Source organism: Bos grunniens, chromosome 19 (genome assembly GCF_055505025.1).
Source record: "Bos grunniens cultivar Pamir isolate PY7600 chromosome 19, Bosgru_T2T1.0, whole genome shotgun sequence".
NCBI lineage: Eukaryota > Metazoa > Chordata > Mammalia > Artiodactyla > Bovidae > Bos > Bos grunniens.
In genome coordinates this window covers 269651-296768 of record NC_141183.1, presented here as the reverse complement: position 1 = coordinate 296768, position 27118 = coordinate 269651, and the positions used below count along the sequence as shown (strand labels likewise).

At 39.9% G+C, this 27118-nt stretch overlaps 1 protein-coding gene across 29 annotated transcripts in view; it reads right to left on the bottom strand.

The window, feature by feature from the left end:
- HELZ (helicase with zinc finger) overlaps nt 1-27118 on the bottom strand; it is a 152661-nt gene that overhangs the window by 57803 nt on the left and 67740 nt on the right. For 17 of the 29 annotated variants that reach the window (XM_086355704.1, XM_086355703.1, XM_086355721.1 and 14 more), the window contains 8 exons: nt 22559-22738; nt 21912-22016; nt 14188-14366; nt 10919-11037; nt 9637-9782; nt 8108-8255; nt 3825-4008; nt 2438-2666 (listed from right to left, as the gene is read on the bottom strand). In XM_086355704.1, coding sequence (XP_086211830.1) covers nt 2438-2666; nt 3825-4008; nt 8108-8255; nt 9637-9782; nt 10919-11037; nt 14188-14366; nt 21912-22016; nt 22559-22738 — 1290 coding nt within the window. The remainder of the gene's footprint in view (nt 1-2437; nt 2667-3824; nt 4009-8107; nt 8256-9636; nt 9783-10918; nt 11038-14187; nt 14367-21911; nt 22017-22558; nt 22739-27118) is intronic. The other 12 variants (XM_086355717.1, XM_086355715.1, XM_086355728.1 and 9 more) reach the window with 1 other exon arrangement.

Genomic DNA, 27118 nt, shown 5'->3' with positions numbered 1-27118 from the left:
CCATGACTGCAGCATGCCAGGCCTCCCTGTCCATCACCAACTCCCTGAGTTTACTCAAACTCATGTCCATTGAGTCGGTGATGCCATCCAACCATCTCATCCTCCGTCGTCCCCTTCTCCTCCTGCCTTCAATCTTTCCCAGCATCAGGGTCTTTTCAGATGAGTCAGCTCTTTGCATCAGGTGGCCAAAGTATTGGAGTTTCAGCTTCAACATCAGTCCTTCCAATGAACATTCAGGACTGATTTCCTTTAGGATGGACTGGTTGGATCTCCTTGCAATCCAAGGGATTCTCAAGAGTCTTCTCCAATACCACAGTTCAAAGGCATCAATTCTTCAGTACTTAGCTTTCTTTATAGTCCAGCTCTCACATCCATACATGACTACTGGAAAAACCACAGCCTTGACTTAGACAGACCTTTGTTGACAAAGTAATGTGCTGTCTAGGTTGGTCATAACTTTTCTTCCAAGGAGTAAGCATCTTTTATTTTCATGACTGCAATCACCATCTGCAGTGATTTTGGAGCCCCCCAAAATTAAGTCTGTTACTGTTTCCACTGTTTCCCCATCTATTTCCCATGAAGTGATGGGACCCGATGCCATGATCTTAGTTTTCTGAATGTTGAGCTTTAAGTCAACTTTTTCACTCTCCTCTTTCACTTTCATCAAGAGGCTCTTTAGTTCTTCACTTTCTGCCATAAAGGTGGTGTCATCTGCATATCTGAGGTTATTGATATTTCTCCCCCCTAATCTTGATTCCAGCTTGTGCTTCATCCAGCCCAGTGTTTCTCATGATGTATTCTGCATATAAGTTAAATAAGCACGGTGACAATATACAGCCTTGACGTACTCCTTTCCCAATTTGGAACCAGTCTGTTGTTCCATGTCCAGTTTCTAACTGTTGCTTCCTGACCTTCAAACAGATTTCTCAAGAGGTAAGTCAGGTGGTCTGGTATTCCCATCTCTTGAAGAATTTTCCACAGTTTATTGTGATCCACACAGTCAAAGGCTTTGGTATAGTCAATAAAGCAGAAATAAATGTTTTCCTGGAACTCTCTTGCTTTTTCAATGATCCAGTGGATGTTGGCAATTTGATCTCTGGTTCCTCTGCCTTTTCTAAAACCAGCTTGAACATCAGGAAGTTCATGGTTCACATATTGCTGAAGTCTGGCTTGGAGAATTTGGAGCATTACTTTGCTAGCGTGTGAGATGAATGCAATTGTGTGGTAGTTTGAGCATTCTTTGGCATTGTCTTACTTAGGAATTAGAATGAAAACTGACCTTTTCCAGTCCTGTGGCCACTGCTGAGTTTTCCAAATTTGCTGGCATACTGAATGTAGTACTTTCACAGCATCATCTTTTAGGATTTGAAATAGCTCAACTGGGATTCCATCACCTCCACTAGCTTTGTTCGTAGTGATGCTTCCTAAGGCCCACTCGACTTTGCATTCCAGGATATCTGGCTCTAGGTGAGTGATCACACCATCATGATTATCTTGGTCATGAAGATCTTTTTTGTACAGTTCTTCTGTGTATTCTTGCCACCTCTTCTTAATATCTTCTGCTTCTGTTAGGTCCATACCATTTCTGTCCTTTATTGAGCCCATCTTTGTATACATGCTGATATTTTAACACTCCTTATGACTACAATCTACAGAATATTATCCATTTTTTTTCTAAAGCCAAGTAACAACCCTTCTTAACCCCCTAATTTTAAGGTTCTCTGAATTAACCAGACACAAAGAATTATTTGCACTGTGAAGCCTTGAGAAAAAATGAGAAGGGAATTTATCAAAAACAAGCTAAAGCAATACTGAAGGAGAACAAAGGGAAGTAAGTGTATAAAATTCAGTCTATCAAAGATAACGCACGTCCACAAAGCCACTTTCAGGACCCCACTGGGTGCCCGCTTGTTCTGCAGCACTTTCACGCCAGACGCCTGCAGAGCACACAGCCCACCTCCAAGGTCAGCTTCTCCAAGAGGCCAACTCTAACCACACAGAACAATCACAAGCTGGTCCATCTACCCCCATCACTTTTAATCCCCCTTTCATGTTCTATTTCTCTTCCACTGAAGTTACCACAAAATATTACAAAGTGTTTTTATTGTCGGTCTTCCTCTCCTCCCCAATAAAATGTTAAGCCCCCAAAAGGCAGAGATTTTTGTCTGTTTTGTTCACTGATGCATCCTCAGTGGCTAGAAGAGTGCTTAGAACACAGTAGGCACTCAGGAAATGTTGAATGAACGACGATGAACAATGAATACACAAGTGTATATATACAATGAACACACTCAAAGCAATATATTTTTGGTTCCCACTGGACATCAGGTAAGACTAAACTTTAATTAGCAAAGAGGTCATGTAAATAAACAGGCACACAGGGATACAGATCCCTACATTTCTCCATCCACCGTCTCCCACACTAACACGTAATTACCTGCATCTCCCAATGGAGCACAGAGCGATGGGGTCCCCCACCACGGCAACCAGGGACTGTGCTCTTGTGATGGCGGTGTTGAGGAGCTTGTAGTTAGACAAAAAGCCATAATCCAAGTCCTCTGTGGAGTCTTCTAGCAGCTGCTCCTTCTTTTTAATTGGTGTCTGTTTATGTTTACAAGTATGCCTTGTACGTACTGTGCTAAGAAACAAAACTCTGAATTGCTTTCCTACAACAAAAGAAAAGAGGACTGTTATTCTGAACCAGTGATCTAATAAGAGAATTTCATTGTTAAAATGTTACTGCTGAATAACCGGTGCTGTTAAGGACGTGGAGAAGCTGGAACTCTCGTCCCTGTAGGTAGAAACGTAAAGTGGTATGTGAAGACGTACAGGAAACAGTACGGCAGTTTCTGAAAAATCAAACACAGAATTAACATATGACGCAGAAATTCCACTTCTGGAAATAATTTCCAAAATAACTGAAAGAACTGACACCAGGAGGAAGCCTGGAGAGCCCAGTCTATACCCTTACCCCAGGTTCTTTATTACGTTAACATATCTATCCCTCATTCTGTGACAAGCCTCCACATATGTGAGTACAGTTTTAGCATCAATTCTTAGTACTTTCTTCTCCAGGCCAAACAACAGTAGTTCTTTCAAGCATTTCTGACTCCACATGGAGGTTCTAGACCACTAACCAGGCTAGGTCTTCTCTGGATGCTTCCTGGTTTACTAGCAGTATTCTTCCTAAAACGCACACCCAAATTCTGCGTGATCTGAACGCACGGTACAGTGGAGCTATTCCCCCCGTCCCCAGCATAATTTAGAAAGTATTACTGGATACTCCCATGGAACCTAATATTGTACTTGGCTTCTCCGGCACTCACATTATAGTGCTGCTTTACTTACTTAAATGCACAAATTTCATAGCAACTAATCACATGAAAATTTTTAAGAGTTGCTTTATTCACTTAGGAAAATTTGGATAAAGAACAAACTATGCCTTTAATAAGCTATGCCTATGCCTTGCTTGACAGGTGCAAGTTTTAAAAAATCTTTATGAACAGATAAAATCTTTAGTTCTTGGATACATTATAATGACAATAAGTGCTGGACGCCACTGTGACTGTAACTATAGCACACATATTCACACAGTTATAGCCACAGAAGAAGTCAATTTGTTCATACTTCTTTTATTCAGATACAAAAAATTAATAAGCATGTAAATGAACTCAACATTTAATTGCCAATGTTGGCATTAAAGAACTTGATGTGAAATGAATACACAAATGCTTGTCCAGAAATCTTGAAATCTAAATATCAGAAGTGCACATACTTTGAAATTTAAGCATTTGAATAACCAATTCATTTCAATTAATAGTTACCTTGAACATTGAGCACCCTTTCTACGTTAACGTCAGATAACCTCTTTTTTCGAAGTTCGGCGCGTATCCTGAACACCTGGTCTGCATATGGGGTCACCACACCAATACTGCCATCATCCAACTTGCCCCACGCTACTGGCCACTTCCTTCTCAGCTCTTCCACTCGCTCCACCACTTCAAATACCTTTAAGTAAGCATACACGTAGACATATTAAAGGCATCAAAAAAATACGGTAACTGAAATAGATGTACAAATGATCCCATATCAGCAAATGTCAGTTTAAAACAACCTCTAAACAGGAGTACTGCTTTGCTGATATGAACACAGGGAGAATAAAAAATTTTTATTTACATTTCGAGCAGTCAATTTCTACAATAGTGCACCCAGTGAGAACATGGAAAGCAGAGAAAATGTGACTGGCAGTTGGCCCCCACCCTTTGCCTCACCTCCATTCCTATATGAGGACAGGTTTGAGTTCCTACCTGGAGAGAAGGGCATGAAGCTGGCAACCCCACTGGGGAAACAGGGAAGCATGTTCCCACATCACTAGCATTTCTCAGTCCATCTCTGCAGGTCAAGCCAATGAAACCACCAGACTCCCAGAGTCAGGGCCTCCCATCAGGTCTCAGCAGTACAAGGGCTAACACCACCTCCATCCCCACTGACAACTCAACAGAGCAGCCAATTTGGCAAAACTAATACAATTATGTACAGTTTAAAAATTAAATAAAAATTAAAAAAAAAAAAAACTAAAAAAACAAAAAACAAAAAACAAAACAGAGCAGCCGAGAGCTGGGGGCGCCAAACTGCAGCTGGGATGAGCACACACCTGGACAGAGGGACTGATGTTCAGCAGTCACTGCCTTCCAGCAGCTCAACTTCACCCAGGCCACTTCAGGACCAGTGCAACCAAGCCATACCACATTTCACCCATTTGAATTTTTCAGACCCCACTTACTGAATCATAACATGGCTTTTAGTGTAGTTCAATCTACTTTAACTCAATGAATTGATCAGTTTCAATGCTTGGCACAATAGGTGATAAAATGATTAATAAAACAGGTTCCTTGTCTGCTAAAAGATCACTGTATATTTAGAAAATAGTGTCCTAGTTTAAAATGGATATATAAGGCAAGCTCAATAGAGGGTCAGGCAAGAGTCTAAGGGGAGAGGAAGGACATAATTTTTAATATATTTTAAATACATTATTTATTCACTATTTGTCAGTAACATCTATCCAAATTTATAAGAGTGACTATACAAAAATCTGATAGTTTTATTCCTTTTAAGAACTTGAGGATTATTGGCCAGGATGCAGCTCCCACTTGCAGATATAAATTCAAATGAATGACAGAGGAATAGCCTCCAGTCGTCCTATTGCTATAATGAAATAGCAGCAAGTGAAACAAAGACTGTCTAAGGACTCTGGTGAGCCCGCTGGATTGAAAACAGCATGCTCTCACCACAAGCATGAGGAAGGCGGGTCCGAGTCTCCACAACAAGGAGCAAGGGCAAGCTATCTCGCCCAATGCATTAGGTGTGGTGGTGTGTGAACGGTGGGGCCACAGCTCTGCTGACCACCTCTACACACTGTCCCCCGACTAAGCAACACAACCATTTCGTCTCTCCCCTGCCCTTTACATCGTAAGCAGCAGAAAACTGCAGTCAAAATACACAGACTTGGAATGCTTTGAGGATTTGGGGAGCCTCTCTCCTAGACAGACTCTACCAAGCTCATCAAGGTTAACAGATAATCATCTAAAGTCTCTGGAGATTAATCAAAGAGTTCACAAGAAACTGAGAAGCACTGTTTCAACAAAACCTACAGGAAGTCAGAGTGCGGAGTGGAAGGCTAGGCACTCAGGCCCGGGACTGCACCCACTCTCCACAGCAGAGTCTCAAGGACCACGTCAGCGGCCGAGGGGCAGCCCCATCTGCTCGTGCTCCCTGGGCTGAAAGAGCTACTCCAGGCGGCTTGGGCAGCAGTTGAACATCAGAGATCTCCTTTTCCCAGCAACGTGCAGCAGAAGGCCTGTGAACAATTAGCAGCACTTGGGCAGCACCTCCTTCTCCTCCCCTTCCCGAGCCCTGGTCTGCAGCGAGGACCTGAGTGGATGGTGGGCGAGGCTGGTGGCCTTCTCTGCTCAGACAGGACATGTCACAGGAGAGCTGATCGGGTGAGCCCAGCAGCCAGGTGGCAGCTGCCACCTCCTGCAGCTTCCGAGGACAGAAGACCCACTCTGTAGACTCAGCAGCCAACAGACAACAGCAGACCTTGCCTCCCAGCTCTGGGCTGCAGAGGGCCCACTCTCCGGGACAGCAGCTCCTGGACGGCAGCACAGATTCTACACACGTGACACTCAGAGCTCCTTCTGCAGGACAACGCAGTGAGATGGCCGAAGAGCAAGTCCACACCTTCCTGCAGCAACTGTGCGAGTTCTGCCCTGGAGATCAGAGCGAACCTCACAAGGCAGTGCCCTCTGTCCTACCGAGGGCCCAGCTTCAGCTGGACCGCACTGCAGAGCGCCTGATGCCTCGGGGAGATGAGAAGTGAAATAATGGAGACGAAGAGTGCACCAGAGGGTGCCAACAATAGATCTGAGCTGGTAGAAAAACAGACTAGCAAACAAAAACATTCAGATAGAGATCGTGTGATTTGAAGACAGAGCGGGGATGGAAAAAAAGACAAAGCCTCAGAGAAACATGGAACACCATTAAGTTCACCAACATACTGGGAGACCCAGAAGAGATAGAAAAGAGCAGAAAAAAAATTCAAAGAAATAATGGCTAAAATTTTTCCAAATTTGATGAAAAACTATAATCAACACATCAAGTTCAATGAACTTCAAGTAAGATAAATGCAAAGGGATCCACAACCAGACATACCATGGTCAACATGGTGGGAGTCACAGACAAAAGCAAGTCCTTGAAAACAGCAGCAACAAAAAAACTCATCATCTACAAAGAACACCAACAAGATTAACAGATGACTTCTCATCAGAAACAATGATGGCAATAAAGCAGTAGGAAAGCATATTTCAGTGTGCTGAAAGAACTCAAACTATAATCTAATATCCAGCAAAACTACTTTCCAAAAATGAAGGCAAAATAAAGACATTCCCAGAAAAACAAAAACTGAAAGATTTCCTTACTAGCAGACGTGCCCTAAAAGAAACACTAAAATTCTTCAGGCTGAAAGCAAGTGACTCTAGACAGTAATTCCAATCAACACAAACAAAGCATACTGCTAAACTCAATTACATGGTTAATTATAAAAGATGGTAAAACAGTGTATTTATTCTCCTTTCTCATTTTAACTGACTTTCCAGCCAGCATTTTCCAACCTGAGTGCAAAAGTAATAAAGGAAATCTTTAGAGCTATCTGTCAATATTTCAAACGTAAAGAAAAGTTTACCTTTTCCTAAAATTAACTGGCACAGACTAATTAAAATGCCAAGTTGCTTTGCTTCTGGCTAGGATTTTACCAAATGGGTGCTGTCAATTTTCTTGTACTGACTTCTAACTCCAGGCCTCTGATCAATTTTAAAAGGGAAAGATGAATTATTATTACATAATAAAAGCCATTTCTCTATAAATAAAATGAGTAAAGCATGGGACTCAAGGGAGGAGATAGAGATAGACATCACAGATCAAGAATCATTCCCCTAGTGACCAACCACGCACACTGCCTCCCCTAGGCTTCCTGAAGTCCAGAACTCCACTCCCATGTGACAGCCAGAAACAAACCTCAGGGTCTCTGGTCTGAGACCCTGAAGACACCAGGGTTTTTGTCTGCTGCCTGATCTGACCCCTTATACTATCCACATTTTCTCTAAACTTAAAAAGTCAGAACTGTAAGAGAACCGTATAAGTTGTAGCACATAATGGGTTGGCGACGTCGTCATCCGTGTGACCTCTTGGAGCACAGGACTCTTGTCAAGTCTTACACGTTTAAAGTTGATACCTGATTCAAGCGTGCACTATAAAATGTGATCATAGTCCTTTTTAGATGGCTAACAATAATAACCTATATGAAAACACCGACTTTTAAATTAAGCTCTGTACTTCGGCATAAGACAGAATGTAAACCAAAATTTTTGTTTCCCACAGGAGATTTATCTTAACAAATCAATGTTACACAAAAAAGAATAAACCTTCATACCGTTTTTATGTAAATCAAGTCAACACATGATAAAATATCAACCCAAATTTTAAATAAATGCTTAATAAGACCAGACTTGCTGACTGCAAAAATGTTGGCAATTTGCAAGAACTAAGGTACCTCTGCATTATTATAAAAAGCTGTGCTATTTTTCTCCTGTACGTCTTCCCCTCGTGCTGTAAAGAAGGTTAGTGGATAGAACTCCTTGTGTGCTGGTTGCTTTCCACTGGCCATCAGCTTGCCCTCATAGAAGAGCTCAGAGGTGTAACTGCAGAAAAAGACCAAAATAAATAAATAAGTAAAAAGCAACTGAGCTCCAAAATTAATTTTACCCATAAGAAACAAAATTTATCAGTCAAATCTAATGTTGCTGTATGCCCATGGTTAATTTTAATCCAAACATCTAATATCCATGATGCTACGATTTCCTCCAAAATTAACCACAGCAATACAAACACTGTAGGCTCCTGGTATACCACCACTATATGAACTGACCTGGGGAAGGCATGAAGCCAGATACAGAAAGAAAAGAAGAAATAATGACAGTTCAATTCTAAATGAGAATGTTGCTCCATAAGGAAATTTGCTAGCTGTTATGGTTCTCTACACTAAAATTATTTTAAACGCGTATTTTTATTTATGTGGCTCATATACTTTTGCAAACAAAGATCTATAGATGCTGAAACAACACACACAGCTGAGGGTCATTCCACCTTCAACAGTAAAATGAATGCTCTTCACTGAGGGAGGCGCTGCCTAGTACTCGATCCATCACTGACTGCAGCCAACGACCGGCAACAATAAACGAGTCACGTGTTGAGATAAAGATAAAAGCCATAGTTAAATCTAAATTTATTTTTCTCCCTCCTGTTGCTTTCACAGAAACCTAAAAATGATTTTCCCACGACCGCCATAATCAATATTATTAAATTACACTAAATTTGAAAAAGTCTTAAGTTTTGGTGGTGATAGGGGTTCGTCTGGATGAGACTGGAGGGTACTCTGGCCTGTGGCTATTCAGTGAGCTACTGCTCAAGATACTTTCACTTTCAACGATGCACGCTCTACTTAACAGAAACCTTTTAAAACTTTTGTTACTAATTTCATGGCTTTCCTTCCTTCCTTCCTCCCTCCCATCCTTCCTTTCTTCAAAACAGATTCCTCGCGTAACACAACCAGACACATATTCATAAACCATTGTGCAGTCTGTCAATGCGTTTGCTTATTCTATCATGTAGTTTTACATACACATTATGTATTCACTCACAGAAAAAGGTGTTATAGCTAGCAGAAACTGAAGATTTGCCTCCAGAACAGCCCTGCTATAGAAAATTACAGCCAACTCTTACTGCTGCTGCTGCTAAGTTGCTTTAGTCATGTCTGACTCTGTGCGACCCCATGGACTACAGTCCACCAGGCTCCCCTGTCCATGGGATTTTCCAGGCAAGAGTACTGGGGTGGGTTGCCATTGCCTTCTCCAAGCGAACTCTTATGGTGTAACTTTTACGGACATAAAATTAAAAATAATTTGCAACACTAGGGATGCCATGTAGCTCTGCTGGGAATAACCTGTCCCTGGGACAGCGCTGTGCTCAGTCACCTCCCACCAGGCCACAGACAGCGCGCCAGAGCCAGCAGCTCACACCTACTTGATGATAGCTTCGTGGGAACGGTAGTTCTCGCACAGGAGGATCCTACAGGGAAACTCGGCAGGGTAGTGCTCATAGAGCCGATCAAGTAACGACACGTGAAGGTTCCTCTCCCTGGCAAACTCGCTGTAAACAAAAGGACTGAGCTGTAACAGATAAACACATGGGAGAAAATTTAACTAAACAGACAAATAGTATTCTTATTAACATACTTATAAAAAAATCCACCACGCTGGAACTTCTGATATACTAAATCTCAGCATGCTGAATGTTGCAATAAGCAGAGTCAAACATATATTCTAGGAAAAACTTTACTACTATAAATAATGAGGCTAAGTTTTCCAACTTTTCCTTCCAGTATGTCAACACTAACCTTGAGTTTCTGTATCCAGGTTAATAAAGGACTTCTCAGACTTAATAATAAATAGCTACTACCTTAGTAATTTTAGGAATGTGACCCATTGTATCACTGGTGGAGTCAAACGACTGTTTCACTAAAATTAATCAACTATTTCAAATGGTAAGCTGGCAACATATATAGCCTATGACTAAAAAACTTCTTTTTAATAATTAGCAGAAAGCCATACTTATCTCGTAAAGTGTAACGAACCATTCTCGACTATAACTTAGACGCTAAGAACAAAAACTAAACTACTTCTGGCAAAGCAATAAACAGAATTTGTTCCTCTACATTCAATTCTTTCCTAAAGGTCTGGACAACTACAATACTCTATGCGTTCGATCAATCAGCTGTGACAAAAGAGAAAGAACCTTAATTTGCATCTTTGTAAAACTGATATTTTATTAGAAAAACTGTAATTCTCTTTCATATATAGGTATTAATAAGATCAGAAAAGTTCCTTGAGATTTTGACTCATTTTTTATTTTAATTTCCCATGTAATGAAAAATTTAAGGCTTCAGGAAAACAAACGTTGGGGACAGGAACTGGGGAATCATAGGGAGCATGATTTAAATTTATTCAGTAAAGAAAAGAATCAAATATTCCTACTGTAGAGACCTGAAATTCAAATTAACAAACATGAAAATGGTAACACTGATAACTTTATTCATTCTACTCTCTATCCAAAGGAAATAAAGTGGTAGGGTAGCAATTTTCCTTCAGAAATACCAACATTTTTCACTATTAGTACAGAAACATTTAAAGTACTTGAACTGAAACGCATGGCACAATTTCATAGGATGCTTTAGAAAACAAACAAGATATGAAACATCAAAACCTAACACAAACTCCTTCTGATGCACTGCCTTGGAGGGACCTACCTGCATGTGGTCGCCAGCCAGGACAACCCGCGTGTGTCTAGTCGCTAGTGCCAGAGGCATGATGGTTTCACACTCCATGGCCTGGGCAGCCTCGTCTAACAAGATGTGAGTAAAAAACCCTACAAGGCACAGGGCAAACACAGGACAGCCATTACAGCAGCGATAAAGGGAGGAAGTCCTGTTTTCTCTGCTAAGGAAAGAATTCAGAGGCCTAATTTAAGAGTTCTGAGTGCTTTAATGCCAATCCTAGATTTAGAAGCCTGTACGTACATTTCAGTCATTATTTAGAAAACAGAAGTTGAAAAGAATAACTATTTTACTCAATAATAGACAATAAATGGCACCTGGACCTCCTGGCCTCCAGACTAACAAGTTCCATCACTGCATGTGAAAGAGTCTTTAGAGTTCAAGATAGCAGCTGCTGCTGATGCTAAGTCGCTTCAGTCGTGTCCGACTCTGTGCAACCCCATAGACGGCAGCCCACTAGGCTCCCCTGTCCCTGGGATTCTCCAGGCAAGAATACTGAAGTGGGTTGCCATTTCCTTCTCCAATGCATGAAAGTGAAAAGTGAAAGTGAAGTCGCTCAGTCCTGTCTGACTCTTTGCGACCCCATGGACTGCAGCCTACCAGGCTCCTCCGTCCATGGGATTTTCCAGGCAAGAGTACTGGAGTGGGGTGCCACTGCCTTCTCCACAAGATAGCAGCTCTCACCACAAAGAAAAGCTAGCAATGAGACAGTGACAGGCCCAAGTCCTTTCACTGTTTATTTGCTAAAACACCAAAAATAAAACAATGGTAGTTCATGAGTAACTTTAGCTTAAACATACGTATTAGATATACGATAAAGAATATCATACCCAAAATCTAATATAAAAGAGAAAGTTATAATCCATCTTTGACCAAAAACAAAGGTTATCTATCAGCAAATTCACTATTTTGATTATTTAGGTTTATTTTGTGTGTGTGTGTCTGTGTGTGTGTGTGTATGTGCGTCTGTGTGTATGTGCGTGTGTGTGTGTACAGACAGATTATATATAATTTTTTAGTCTAAGAACCTATCCTGGTTGGAAAAAAAATAAATCACCAGTCTGAAAAAAAATGATACAACAAGCATCAAAAATGTACATTATCAAATATTCCCCAGATGCAAACATCCCAGGCCTGGCTCACTGCTGTCGCTCACACTGCACACAGGAATCTGTGGACAGGGTGAGGAACCTGTGCCCTTTCCTGAGGGGGAGCAGAGTGGGAATCTCCCTGCTGTCTCGACGTGCAGGAGTAAACGCTGCTCCCGCCGCCAGCTCCGAGCTGGGGGCCCTGCTTTCACTCCACAGCAGAGAACACAAACGCTTTCTCAACAGAACGGCTTGCTATAAACTCTCTAGGTTATTTAGCCTCCTGTGAGTTGGCCCAAGAACCTAACCTCTATTTCTCTGAATAGCAATGAGTTCCCAACAGTCTGTTTATACAGCTTTCTATGCAACTTGTTTCTAGGTTGGAAACTTTCTAAATCTTACTGACGGACAGGAATCACCACCACCACTACCTTCATCGTGGTCTATTCAAATAAATGGCTGTGCTGACAATACAAGTATCAGTAACTGTTGTCTGTTTAATGACAGTGGCCCAAGCATGATGTGGACACATGCGATTTTCTCCCTGTTTAGGAGAACTTGTGCTTTCTGTTCTATAAGAATAATTAAAAGATGTCTATGTAACTACAGGATCGAATTGGAAAAACTGAAACTAGTGAAAAAAATCTACTGTTTCTGTTAGATAACTTTTTAATTAAATATAGTTAGGCTTAAATCAGGAATTGAATAAATCCTGAAATTGTTATACTACAGCTTAAGCTAGTAAAATAAACTTAAATTAGTCAAACTGATTTAGCCTGGGCCTTGGTTGTCTAGCGTCTAAAATAACCCTCCATGAGTTGACATGAGAATTAAAGTATAAACAATGCCAAAAACAAATCAGGTAGCTGACTTCCAATAAATGTACTACACTCTTGCTCTTCAAAGCCATTCTTTACTCTTCACAAAACTATACTGTTTAGGAGGTTTGGGTATTTAATTTACGTGGCAAATATGCAGAGTATAATCATAAAGTAATGAGACTGATTGTTAAATAAACATACCAAAATTTACATTGCAAATAAGTGTTGTTCCATCAAAGAAGTCAGTTGAGAGGAAATATAACTCATTCCAATGGATGCAGCCACTGTTCAAAACATTTTTGAAACTCTGCTTTTGTAACTGCCCTCACCAGCCAGCTATGAGCTGCGTGCACAAGAAAAATAAGTCTCATTACATGAGAGGCACGTCTCTCTCTTTTTTTATACCCCTAATGGTATTGCTCAGTTTGATAACCTACCTTATTTACCAGACATGTCTCCAAAAGATTTTGAAGCTTTTCTAAAATTAAATCTACCTTCAAAAGAGAAAGTTTGGCCATTGTTCATTTTTTAAGATAAACAGAGGTTTATCAAGGGCCTCCAGGTGCCTATGCCCTGGGCCAGGTGCCAGGAATACAAGGGGAAGGGAACTGTCTCTACCTTTCAGAAATGGAAAAGAACTTGGTACTGGCTCTGAAAGCAATTCCAAAAGGAGAGAGCAAAAACGGGTTGAGCAATGTCGACAACTGTAATATTAGAACAAGAAATGAATGTCCTTCCAAAGCAACTATCTTAAAGTGACACACATTCTGATGGTTAAGCTTTGCCATATTTATCAGAACTTTTTGTTACCTTATATCTGTACTTTCTATATTTGATTTTACATAGTTCCTATAATTAAATATAATAATCTTAATAGTATGTCAAAAAAACTATCCTAATTGTTGTCTCTACACTGTATTAATGCACAAGTATTTTAAAATTATATACTTGAGAAAACTGTAAAAAAAAAAGCTGTCCAACTTTGAATTTCTCACGTGATCAATATTAAATACCATCTGATCAATCAGAGAACAAGACAAAGTAACAGCCACTGAAATGTCTGAAGCAGGGATGGGTAATGCTTTCTGTGTGAAGGCCAACAGTGACGTCTCAGGCCCCAGCCGTGCATCTGTCGCGACTATTCAGCTCCGCTGCTGAAGCACAGAGGCGTCCGAAGAAAATATAGGGAGTGAGTGGGCACGACTGTGTTCCATCCGATAAAACTTTATTCACTAAGACAGTAGGCCAGATATGGCCCACACGCCAATGCCTGGTCTAAACTGAACGCAGAAGCCCTGTGCAGTCACTCTTTCTGGGTCTGGAGTCAGCATACCAGGTTCGAGGTCCAGCTGACAGAGGTACTGGGAAGTGTTCAATGTAACAACCACCACTCGGTGTTTCAGAATATCTTCTTTCTGTGGCATCTGAAAGGTGGAATGTGCGCTTGAGATCAAACAGTACTGATGCACAACTGGGTGGACAGTCTTCACCCAGCGGTTTCTGAAATATACCCTATAAAAGAAGATAACATGTCCTGTTTATACTTATCTACATCTTACTGTATCTGATTATCAAAATACTGAGTATCATTTTAAGACAACACCTGGAATTTAACAAATAAATCTGATAACTGTTATCAGTCTACTGGATTAGAATTTAACATACAATGGTGACTTCCCCCAGAATGAAGCAGAAAGTACATACACTATGATAGGAAAAATATCAAATGATTTTAAGCGTTCAGATTAATTTTACAACAGAATGACACAAAGGGTTTCATAAGCATTGGTTTTCTTTTTAATTGAAAACATTTCCAATTACTTTTTTCCCTGGAATATCTTACAAAAATAACATTTTAATTATCTATGCTAATAAAAAACAATGAATTGCATACTTACAAGAGATTTCAAAAGTTACTTGCATTTTCACTTTAGAATACAGTCTTACACCTATATTTAAGCAGATCTTTATCTAACGTTCTGGAGATTTAAAAATAAATTTAAATTCTGGACAACCAGAAAATCTTAAAAGCATCTCTTCTATTAATTGCAAAACAAAAATATAAATAGGACTCATGCAACAGATTACTAAGATGGTATAGAAACATCTCATCCACCTTCCTCCCGTCTCTTAACTCACACCATCACAAAGATCCACTGGGTACCTATCCACTACAGCCCAGTACAGAGGCAAATCACATGGCTTGCAAGCTTTCATAAAGACTTTGGGTTTACTGTGATTTTAACTGAAAGCCATAGGAGAGTTGTAACAAGGCACATGTCATGTGACATGACTTATGTTGTTAAAGGACTGCTCTGTTTCTGTAGACAGAATACACCGTTCCGGAGGCAGGGAAGACGGCTGGACAGCGGGGTGCCGGTAAACGCTGCACAGTCAGCTCTCAGGCGCAGGGGGCACGGCCTGATCTGTGCTATAAACCTCGCTATCAGGGCCCATTTCAAGCTACCAACATGATGTTACTGAACATGAACCTGGGCAGACATGCACATGACTGGCTCTCACAAACCAGCACGAGCGGCTCCACCACACCACAGACTACGAGAGGCAGGGGCAGGGACCACAGCAGGGAGGCCCGTTAGGAGGCTACGCTAAGGACCTGGATAAGAGAAACCAAATGTGTGAAGCAGGGTGGTAACAACAGAGACGTGAAAGTGGTCAGATGCACTGTACACTCTGAGAGGAGCACTAACAGGATTACTGATATACCAGATGTGGCATTTAAGAGAAAGGTGATTCCATGGCTTTGAAACTAGATGCATGGCAGTGGTGATGAAACGGAAGAACAAGTCTGGGGTGGGAACTGAGAATTCAGTCTTGAATATATTTAGTAGCAGACACCCAAGTAGAGATATCCAGTAAGCAAAGGCACTTGTAAGGGTGGAGAATGCCCTAGATGAGAAAATACAATAGAGTTAAACCTGAAGACTAGAAGAGCTCGCCTGGAGAACAGAGTAGTTAGAAAGGAAACTAGCTGGAAGAATGGTCAAGGGACCATCTTGACAAGCAGAGACTGGGCAAGGAGAGGCGCAGGGGGGAGACCAGGCAACGGAGAGGCGCAGAGGGGAGACTGGGCAATGGAGAGGCGCAGCGGGGAGACTGGGCAACGGAGAGGCACAGAGGGGAAACCGGGCAACGGAGAGGCGCAGGGGGGAGACCAGGCAACAGAGAGGCGCAGGGGGGAGACCGGGCAATGGAGAGGCGCAGGGGGGAGACCGGGCAACGGAGAGGCGCAGGGGGGAGACCAGGCAATGGAGAGGCACAGGGGGGAGACCGGGCAACGGAGAGGCGCAGGGGGGAGACTGGGAAACAGCAGTCAATGAAGCAGGAGAGAACTCAGGAGATGGTGGGGTCCGGTCAGGGAACGTACACTGCCATGGCAGTAAATTGTGCGGGCATTTTCCGGGCCCATCAAGTCACTTGCAGTGGCACCTCACTCTCTGGCTGCATCCTTCCTGAAATGCCCTCTTCTCCCGGCTGCCAGGACTCAGCCTCCCCTGCTCTCCTTCCTCCTGCTCCCCCTGCTGGGGTTTCTCAAGGCTGAGTCTTTAGCGCTCTCCCCTATCATCCCAGGCCTAAGCCTTCAATTACTACCAATGACCACCCTGATGACTCCTCTCTTCAGCCATGACCTCACCTCAGCTCCAGGATGCATATCTAACTATTTGACAGCTGTCTCTTCTAGAATGTTTCAAAGGCAGTTCAAATGTAATATGTACGAACACTAATCTCATGATCTTCTAAAATGTGTTCTAACCCTCCTTGAAACAATTAAAACTGGTTGTCCTTTTTTTTTAAGCAAAGCAAAAAAGAAAAAAGGATTTAATAAATGTCCCTAATTTATAATTATAATAGAGGAAAGTAAAGTAATGTATTTTAAAAACATTACTATGATAGGAAGGACTGTGAAAGTAACCAATATCATTCCTAAAAGATGTAAAAATCTTAAACATGTTTTAGGCTTTAATAAAAAATATTTAAGATCAGCGAGTCAGAATTTATTTTTAAATATATGAAAAACCTAATTTTACAAATTATCTGAATAAAAACACTTACAAATTATAACTCCATTAATATTAACTTCAGTGTGTGTATTTAAGCATATAAATTACCAGAAATTAAACTCAAAAATGTTAGTATTTATCTCTGACTGGTAAGATTACAGATAATCTTTATTTTCTTCTTTATGTTTTTCTATATCTTCTTAAATGAACACTTCATTATAAAATTGAAAAAGTAGTTTTCAAATTATTTATCCGATCTAACTCCAGGCACTGCTTCTTCCTCAAAGACAGAACAAAAATAGAAGCTCTGAGCCTCAACACTGACTTTCTGTAGTTACCCCAGAAAGTGTCCTCAAAGCTGAAGCTAGTGAGAATACAAAGTTTGATCATCAGCCCTCTTTCCTGAAAAATACAAGTTAGTCTAGGGCTAACTTTAAAAAGACTTAAATCTTTTCTCAGTATTTTCATTTTGTGAAACATCTAAGGCAGACACCATCTAGAAGATCATTTAAAACACACCCAACAACATTTTTCACCCACTCCAGTGTTCTTGCCTGGAGAATCCCAGGGACGGAGGAGACTGCTGGGCTACCGTCTATGGGGTTGCACAGAGTCGGACACAACTGACATGACTTAGCAGCAGCAGCAACATTTTTCAAAACTGGAGAACTGACACTCCCAAGTTCATAGTATAAAATGTAAAAGTGATACCAACTAAGTAATTTACATATTTTTAGAAACAAACTGTCTGCACATCCCACAAGAAGTATAATGAAATTTAAAACAAAAGACTGGTAATATATTATTTCAATTCACTGAAATCTTATTTATGTATTCTATACATATGTAATGAATACCCCCAAAATATTATTACTTAAGATACTACAGAATCAGAAAGATCTGATCTATTTATTTAAAAATCTTTATAAAATAATACTTTATATCTGTCCAGGAAACACTACCCTTTCTCCACAGATAGCCTTTATGTAATAGGTAAGAACTCGGCCAGAATCAGATACTGATCTTCAGAACCATATATAGAAACAAGCTATGTTTTCCTTTCTATTCCATTTTAAAATCTTCTAACAAAGTAGCAAGTAAACACTGAAACTAAATGTCATTAAAGTAGATTCTAAAACCTCCATTCCTAAATAATTTAAGGTCCTGCTGCTGCTGCTGCTAAGTCGCTTAAGTCGTGTCTGACTCTGTGTGACCCCATGGACTGCAGCCCACCAGGCTCCCCCGTCCCTGGGATTCTCCAGGCAAGAACACTGGAGTGGGTTGCCATTTCCTTCTCCAATGCATGAAAGTGAAAAGTCACTATGGAGAACAGTGTGGAGATTCCTTTAAAAACTGGAAATAGAACTGCCTTATGATCCAGCAATCCCACTGCTGGGCATACACACTGAGGAAACCAGAAAGGAAAGAGACACGTGTACCCCAATGTTCATCGCAGCACTGTTTATAATAGCCAGGACATGGAAGCAACCTAGATGTCCATCAGCAGATGAATGGATAAGAAAGCTGTGGTACATATACACAATGGAGTATTACTCAGCCATTAAAAAGAATTCATTTGAATCAGTTCTAATGAGGTGGATGAAACTGGAGCCTATTATACAGAGTGAAGTAAGCCAGAAGGAAAAACACCAATACAGTATACTAACGCATATATATGGAATTTAGAAAGATGATAACAATAACCCTGTGTACGAGACAGCAAAAGAGACACTGATGTATGGAACAGTCTTATGGACTCTGTGGGAGAGGGAGAGGGTGGGAAGATTTGGGAGAATGGCATTGAAACATGTAAAATATCATGTATGAAACGAGATGCCAGTCCAGGTTCAATGCACAATATTGGATGCTTGGGGCTAGTGCACTGGGATGACCCAGAGGGATGGTATGGGGAGGGAGGAGGGAGGAGGGTTCAGGATGGGGAGCACATGTATACCTGTGATGGATTCATTTTGATATTTGGCAAAACTAATACAATTATGTAAAGTTTAAAAATAAAATTTAAAAAAAAAAAAAAAAAAGAAGTTACTCTCTAAGAAAAAAAAAAAAAAAAGAAAGTGAAAAGTGAAAGTGAAAGTGAAGTCGTGTCCGACTCTGTGCGACCCCGCCAGGCTCCCCCGTCCATGGGATTCTCCAGGCGAGAGGACTGGAGTGGGGTGCCACTGCCTTCTCCGATTTAAGGTCGTGAGTGGGTGCTAAGTCGTTTCAGTTGTGTCTGACACTGTGACATCATAAACTGTAGCCCGCCAGGCTTCTCTGTCCAGTGGAATTCTCCAGGCAAGAATACTGGAATAGGTTGCCTTGCCCTCCTCTAGGGCATCTTCCTGACCCAGGGAGTGAAACTGTATGCCTCCTGCATTGGCAGGCGGGTTTTTTTTTTTTTACCACTAGTGCCACCTGGGTGGAGAAGGCGATGGCACCCCACTCCGGTCCTCTTTCCTGGAAAATCCCATAGACGGAGGAGCCTGGTGGGCTGCAGTCCATGGGGTCGCGAAGAGTTGGACACGACTGAGAGACTTCGCTTTCACTTTTCCCTTTCACGCATTGGAGAAGGAAACGGCAGCCCACTCCAGTGTTCTTGCCTGGAGAATCCCAGGGACGGGGGAGCCTGGTGGGCTGCCGTCTCTGGGGTCGCACAGAGTCGGACACGACTGAAGGGACTTAGCGGCAGCAGCAGCGCCACCTGGGAAGCCCAATTTAAGCTCAACTCCTGATAACTATAGAATTTTATATGTTTTAACCCTAAGTGTGCATATTTAAACACATTCACTGCTTTCACTGCTTCCTCTCTATGGCCGTTCTCTCCCTTTATCGCGTGTGCTAGGCCCCCTCTAAACTATAGGGTGAGAGGCAAGGTTGTCAGTATCACTTGTACTCCACAGACAACACATCTTCAAGGTCATATGTGGACAATGAGTGTCCCCTGGTGTCCTCTCCCCTGAATCCTGGGACAACTCAGACAAAGCTGATCTCCCCAGAGTGCTCAGCCATTCTAATTTTCTCTATTCTGGCTCCCACACCTCTCATATTTGTTGTCCATTAGGAATATCATTAATTAATCTCACGTAATATGATTATTGGGCTTCCCAGGTGGCTCAGACAGTAAAGAATCTGCCTGCAATACAGGAGACCAGATTCAATCCCTGGATCGGGAAGATCCCCTGGAGGAGGAAATGGCAACCAACTCCAATATTCTTGCCTGGAGAATTCCATGGCGGGAATTGAGAATTTCCGGTGGGCTAAAGTCCACGGGGTCGCAAAGAGTTGGAAATGACTGAGCAACTAACACTCGCTGTAACAGATGGTCCTAAGAAACTCTAACATTTCAATGTACTAACTTTTCTAGGAAACACATTCACAAGTCAACATCTTTCCTCAACATAAAACTATGGTGAAAATATAAGACCACATAAAGAAAATAAATGGGGAGGCCAAGCCTTTTCTTATTTTATTCCACTTACTAAATGAAATAACATGAAATTTTTATTTAAATAAATTTAAGTATCTTTTGCCAGAGGGCAAGTTTCTGTACTTGGGCCACCCTACTGGAATATGTTGGATTATAACTCATCAAACATAATTTTACACAGGAAAAGCCAAACACAATGCTAGTCAATTAATGGATTTCAGTGTTTATCACCAACAGCTGTCATGCCCTCAAGGCCAAATGACCTATGGTGGGTCAGCCGAGAGTGGAGGGGCCTTCACCCCACTGTTTCCAAGCCGAGTACAATGATAAGTGAGACTGTCACACTTCCTACATAACACACATATACAAACATACAGACATAAGCACACACACAAGCTCTACCAACAATAAAATCTCTTCTCTCCACTGAAGTAAGAACACGCATAGCAAAAATGCTATTGCTAACTCAATTTCACTTATGAGCTAAAAAAGATTAGAATATGAAGCAAACTAGTTACTGATTAATTTATCCACTGGTAGATACCACATTTTCATTTATAGTGATTGTATGCATGTGATATTTTCTTATCAAATAAAACTGAATTTTACTTAAAATAATGATCTCTTCTCTCATCCGTCTTGAGAGTAGGAACAGTACAGCGTAAACGCCTGTGCTAACAGGCCAGGCCACTTTCTTCTCTTCTGTTCTTCTTCATGGAATTGTTACCTCATTCAAATGGCTTTGCTTATGGTTATTAAAGAATTAAATAGTGTAACCTCATTTTTCCATGCCTATGCTCAGCTAGAAATAAAAAGTTAGTGTATTATGATTCAAAAGTGTGGTTAGAAATTAATTTTTAAACAATAATTGTATTTGAACAACACAGGGCATGACATATTAGTTTGTAAAATGGCAAAACTAAATATTAATTCATATAACAATGAAAGCAAATGGTATAATAAATAACCATTTAATGACTCTTTATTGTTTTCTGAAGAAAAGGATTTTATTCCCCCACAATCCTGTATTTAAGAACATTTCATATCCATACACACTTAGAGGACCCACATTAACCTAGAATTTTCTTTGACAGTTTATCTCTTAAATGATAGCAAAGAGTTGTAAACACCAGTCAGTTACATTTTGTTGCAGCAATCACTTCAATTTCAAGCTTCTCTAATGTATAGTGACTATTAAATTACCTGCATGATCACAGTCAAAATTTTATTTCCATACTGAACTATCACTGCATGACTACTCTGCCATGCAAAATATACTACAAATTTAATTAAAATTGGTATAATCATAAATGTATTATTTTGTCATAGTAGTTTTTAGAGGAACACATCAAAACTGGCTTAGATTGTAACAACATTTCTTTACATACAAAACTTAAAAAAGGATGTCTTTCTCTTAATGTTTAAGAAATGAATGGTCAAAGATTTTAAAACTTTTCCTTAAATAGTTTCTTCAAAAGGCATAACCTCCAAATGCCAATGCATAGTTAAAGATTTTGGTTTTCTCAATGTTACTGAAATCTTAATAGACACCTTTTCTTAAGAATAATAAAGTATGATACAGATACATAATAAGCCTTAAAAAAATACCTGAGAGGTCTTGCCTGGGGATTGCCTGCTTCTACATATGGATGTAAATAATCCTTTATGTAGAGATCAGCAGCACTATTAGAATGGGTGCAAATGAGAATCCTGCTGAAATAAATGGTGCAAATAAAAAGAATGATACAACACAAAACTATTCAAGCAGTATAACACCAAAAAAAAAGCAGTGGCCATTTTAATATAATACATTTCCCTCAACCTACTCAGTAACCTCTAACATATTCAATTACTCTTTTAGGCAATTATTCTTAAAGCTTAATTACTCTCTAAGCTGTAAAGGAGAAAACTTCCCCCAAATTATTTTTAAATCATATAAAATTATTTTTTAAAAACCCAACCCTTTTAACTCTAATATTTATCACAACTCTTAGCAGACTCAGCATTTTGATGACTATTTAAAAGCTACTATTCTCTATGTTACCAATTTTTTAAAACAAGATGTTTTCAGAAAATTCAAATTTTAGTGCTTTGGGGTCCGAGTGTGGGCTCTTTTGGGGTCTTTTTATAATTTTATTTTTAAAATCTTTACAAGCAAGATGAAAACTGTCTTGCTAGCCCTTGCTCTGTTTTCACAACAAGGACACGAGCTGTGCCCTGCTGATGAGGTCAGAGCACGCGCACGGCCATCTTACCTGGTCTCCTGTTGCTGGAGAATGTGCTTGACGGCCTGAGCTAGAGTGAATGTTTTGCCCGTCCCGTATGGGCCGATGATGAGGACAGGAGGCAACTGTATTGAAAGTGGGGTGGTAATGGCCAGAACAGCCTCTTTCTGTTTTGCATTTAGCCGAGGATCCAACTGTTCGTCCCATTGCCTAAAGAAAATTAAAATCTAAGTTATTTTAAACATAACACGACATATAGGTATCCTGAATTTCAATGAACCATTAAAAATACGGAAATAACATAGCACCTCTAACACCAAATGCTTATTCTAAAACTACATGTCAAACTTCCCCAGGGACTTCCCTGGCGGTCCAGTGGCTAAGACTCTGAGCTCCCAGTGCAGGGGGCCCAGGTTCGATCCCTGGTCAGGGAGCTAGATCCCACATGCTACAACTAAGACCCAGAGCAGACAAATAGATAAATAAAATTAAAAAAAAAAATAATTCCCCAAACAGAGTCAGTACAGGGTATTTTACTATGATGATCAGAATTCACCTGTAGTCATCTTGTCCTTTCCAGGCACACAAGACTCTGATCACTAACCTGAAGACATCACAACACACTTCTAGTCGAGCTGCTGCCACGTCTTCAAACAGTGACAGTAATGTCTCAGAAATGTACTTTCCCTCTTCCATAAAAGCACCAGAAAACTTTTTTTCTGGTAATAACATATTAGCAGTTTCTTTGCATAGCAAATTAAATGCCAAAGGAAAACTAATTTTTAAATTCTAAACCACTGCAAGATTTCTCAGTAAAATCTAAAACAAAAGAAAAATAAAAACCTTTGTGTGTCACTGATTAAGAGATATCAAACTTTTATAAAGATCTTAATTTAGAAAATAAGAGGTTTTGTTCATGGTGCTTTTTAGGTCTATCATATCCTTTAACTTTTCTATTCATTCTATTAATTTTTGAGAGTTTGATACTGAAACTTCAACTAAAAATCTTAATTCATCTACCCAAAAAATAATTTTATAGTAGAACTTTATGTAACTTTGTTCTGTATTCTCCAAGTTTCCTATAAATGTACTATCATACTTTCATAATTTAAAAAAGAAAACAGTTTAAGGCCAAACAAGATGAAATGTTTTCTAATATTCCCACACACAAGTAAGACAGGTGTGTCATATTCTTCAGGGCAGAGACACCTGTCATGACAGCACAAATGGCTCTCTAAGGAGGTCTATCTTATTAGTGTCACTTCTCTGACTTGGCTAATTTTGAAGATTTAAATGGACAGCAGATGCTGAAAGGGATCAAACTAAGTGGAGAATCAACAGCATTCTTTCTCACAACTACAGTTATAGTACTAAAGACTGCAGCAACTATGGTAAAAATGAGAAAGATGTGAACCAAAATAGGAAGGGTGTGCAAAGAGACTCTGGGAAATTTTGCAAAATGCCTACAAAACAATCCTGAAATAGGAGAACACGGTTTAGACAGAACAATTCCCACTCTATGAGGCTACACTGTACTTAAAACAGAAGCTAGCTATTTATGGAAAATCTTAACTCTTTCAGTTTTAAAAAAGTATAACAAATGCTATGTATTATGATAGAAAATGTCAAACAAATTCTACTAATGTAAAACCTCAGAAAACAAATTTTAACCATATAAGCATGTCATTACTTATTTTTCTGATATTTACAATTTTTTTTTTTTTAAGTAAAAACCAAAAGGACTCTGACCAGTGACACTAGATTTCCTAGAAGGAATTCACTAAAAATTCAAGGACTCTCTCATCCAATTTATTTACTCACAATTCTGCCAGTACCCAGCAATGCTCCATCTTCTGTAAGTAAGGAAATTGCTTTAGCTGAGTACTGAGTCCAAATCTGATCTATGTGGCAGACACTGTGGAACGGGTCCCACTCAAACCATCCACAGCACCCTTCTCTACCTCCTCGATTAGTGAACCTAGCCAGCAAGAATACTCCTTTCTCCAGTCTCTGGAGACCCAACTCTGGTCTAAGTGGAGAGGAAAGGGAGACCTCATCCTCAACGGCACTGCTGAGCCCCTGCACCGGCCCTGGACCACCAAGCTCTGGGTCTCAGTTACTACTTGCTTAAGGCACAGTTAGTTCAGCAAACTGCTACCTGCATCCATACTAACCACTGTGATTCTATGATGCCTCACCTCAAGAGCTCCCTTATCTGTACATGGAGATAATCACATTCCATCAGATAGATATTTTAAAGATGAAATGAGATAATGCATGCAAGCTGTTAAGAAAAACAGTTGAGCAACAAGTGCAAAATTAATGCTGACTTCTATTACTATAATATTTTCTAAAGATTTCAGAAAAATAAGATATTATTATATTATTTGACCAGAGCACACTTTTGAAAATACAAGAATGTTCTTAAAATATCCTCTCATCTCTCAAATTTGGGAACTTTAATGAGACAGATATTAGATTATCGATATATACCTAAGTAAAATCTAAGAGATTAACGATAGATTTATAGGTATAATTCTAAAATATGTTGGTATCTTTTGTTTTATTTATATTGGCCATTCTATTTGTCAATTGTTTCAGTGTAAATAAATGCTTCAGAGTAGATGAGAAACTTTATCATGTGTTGTCTCTCTAGTTTCTGGTTATGAATAATGAACATGTATAGAAAGCCAGTAAGTAAAATACACTGTCTTTATTTATTGTACCACCTGCTTAATAAAGAAGAAGATTTACAATAAACATGCTGGTAAAACTTCTGATTTTCACAATTAAAAAAATGTAAAGTCTCTCCATTTACTCTTCATTTAAAGGTTATTTTGTTTCCTGAACCAATTTAATATTAAGTTCTTTTTTTTCCTGGTCTAATGCATTGTTATTATTAATTTATAGGCTACAGCTTCAAGAATAATTTCTAAATTTCATTTATCTTTGCATATTTCATCTTATTCCAGAAAAGATTTTAAATAGCTAACAGTTTCTTAAAACTCCTAGACTCAGATACATTTTAATTGCTTTTTAAATTATAGTGATATGAACTCTCTTCCTGCTTGAAAGTTTTCTGCTACTTGACCTTTCCTTACTGTTGCAGTTAACACCATCAGTGGTACCTGAATATACTGCTATATACAAAACATTTTTCAGAAGTGAGTATATCAAGGAAACACCTAAAAGTTTACTGGTATGGCTTCACATTTAAAATCCTAATTTTCTTCTTTAAACATGATGTTCTTATTAACTTAAATGTGTCATATATTAATAATGTGCGAGGCCATGCTGGAGACTCAAAGAGAAATAAGATATGGTCTCTTCTAAAAAGATCAGAGTCTAATGAGAACAGAAATGTATACAACTGAAAAAATTAACGTTGGAGAAATTATGCTTGAAAGCACAAAACCGACTGAAACAAGCACGTAGTAGGCATCAGTAAGTATCTGCTGAAATACTGAAATGGAAAGGTCAGGTTCATTTTCTTTAGGAGAGAGCACTTAAGCTGAACTAAATCTTAAAGGACAGACAGATTCTCTAATAGAGCAATACTGGGCAAAGATGGTTTCAGGGAGGAAAAAAAGCAGAGCTAGAACACAGGGCTGGGGAGGGGGAAACATAGAGTTTAATGAGCATGAAGTCTCAGTTTTACAAGGTGAGAAAGTTCTGGAGATTATAAACACTGTGAATATAGTTAGCACTCTTGAACTATACACTTAAAAATGGTTAAGTCTTATGTAGATTTTACCAGTTTTTTTTTTTTAAGGTCTTTTTTTTAAAGATAAGGAAGCAAGTAAGTGCAGGGCAAACTGAACAAACATCAAGGTAATTCAATATGGCTAGTACATGAGGATTTAGAGGAAGAAAGGGAGAGTAAAGTAGGAAAAACTGTAAGAAATCTGAAAAGATACTGTTGGAAAGCACTGTCAATGAGACACATAATGAAAGTTTTGTATTAGGATGTTCAGATTTTATCCACATATGCAGGAGACGCCTTCAGGGGTGTGTATGTAATGAAATGAAATGATTATTTTAGCAAAACAACTTTGGAAGAAAGAAATATGTGGGTTAGCCCACAGAACTAGTGGGACTGACGATCAGCTTGAAGGCTACCAAAATAGTGCAGCTCTAAATATGCACTGGTCTACGGACAGAGAGGAGGAAGGATGCAGAGAAGCCAATCACATGAGAGCTAGAAAGGTGAGATGTCAGGGGTTTTTACAACTGGCAGATCTCTGACTGCTCTCAGGAGAGTGAGAAAGTAGAGAACAGAGATTACAGGATGGGTAAATAAGAATGCCAGAACCAGGCTGATTGTTTCCACTCAAGAATGTTGGCGATAAAAAGAAACACAGGGAAGGGGTAGCAGGAGTCAGTGAGAGCAGGGAGAAGTGACGTGGATTTTGTGCCGTAAGGTGTATTTTGCTTTGTTCTGTTTTTAGGACCAGAAGAGACGAATGTGAGGGGAAATGATGTAAGTCACGTCTAGGCCTGGCCCATACAAACTTCCCCCGTGATCCTCTTTGCTCATGCTTCCCTGTCTGCCAGCTCCTGTCAACACTGAGGGTGACCTTGGAAATCACT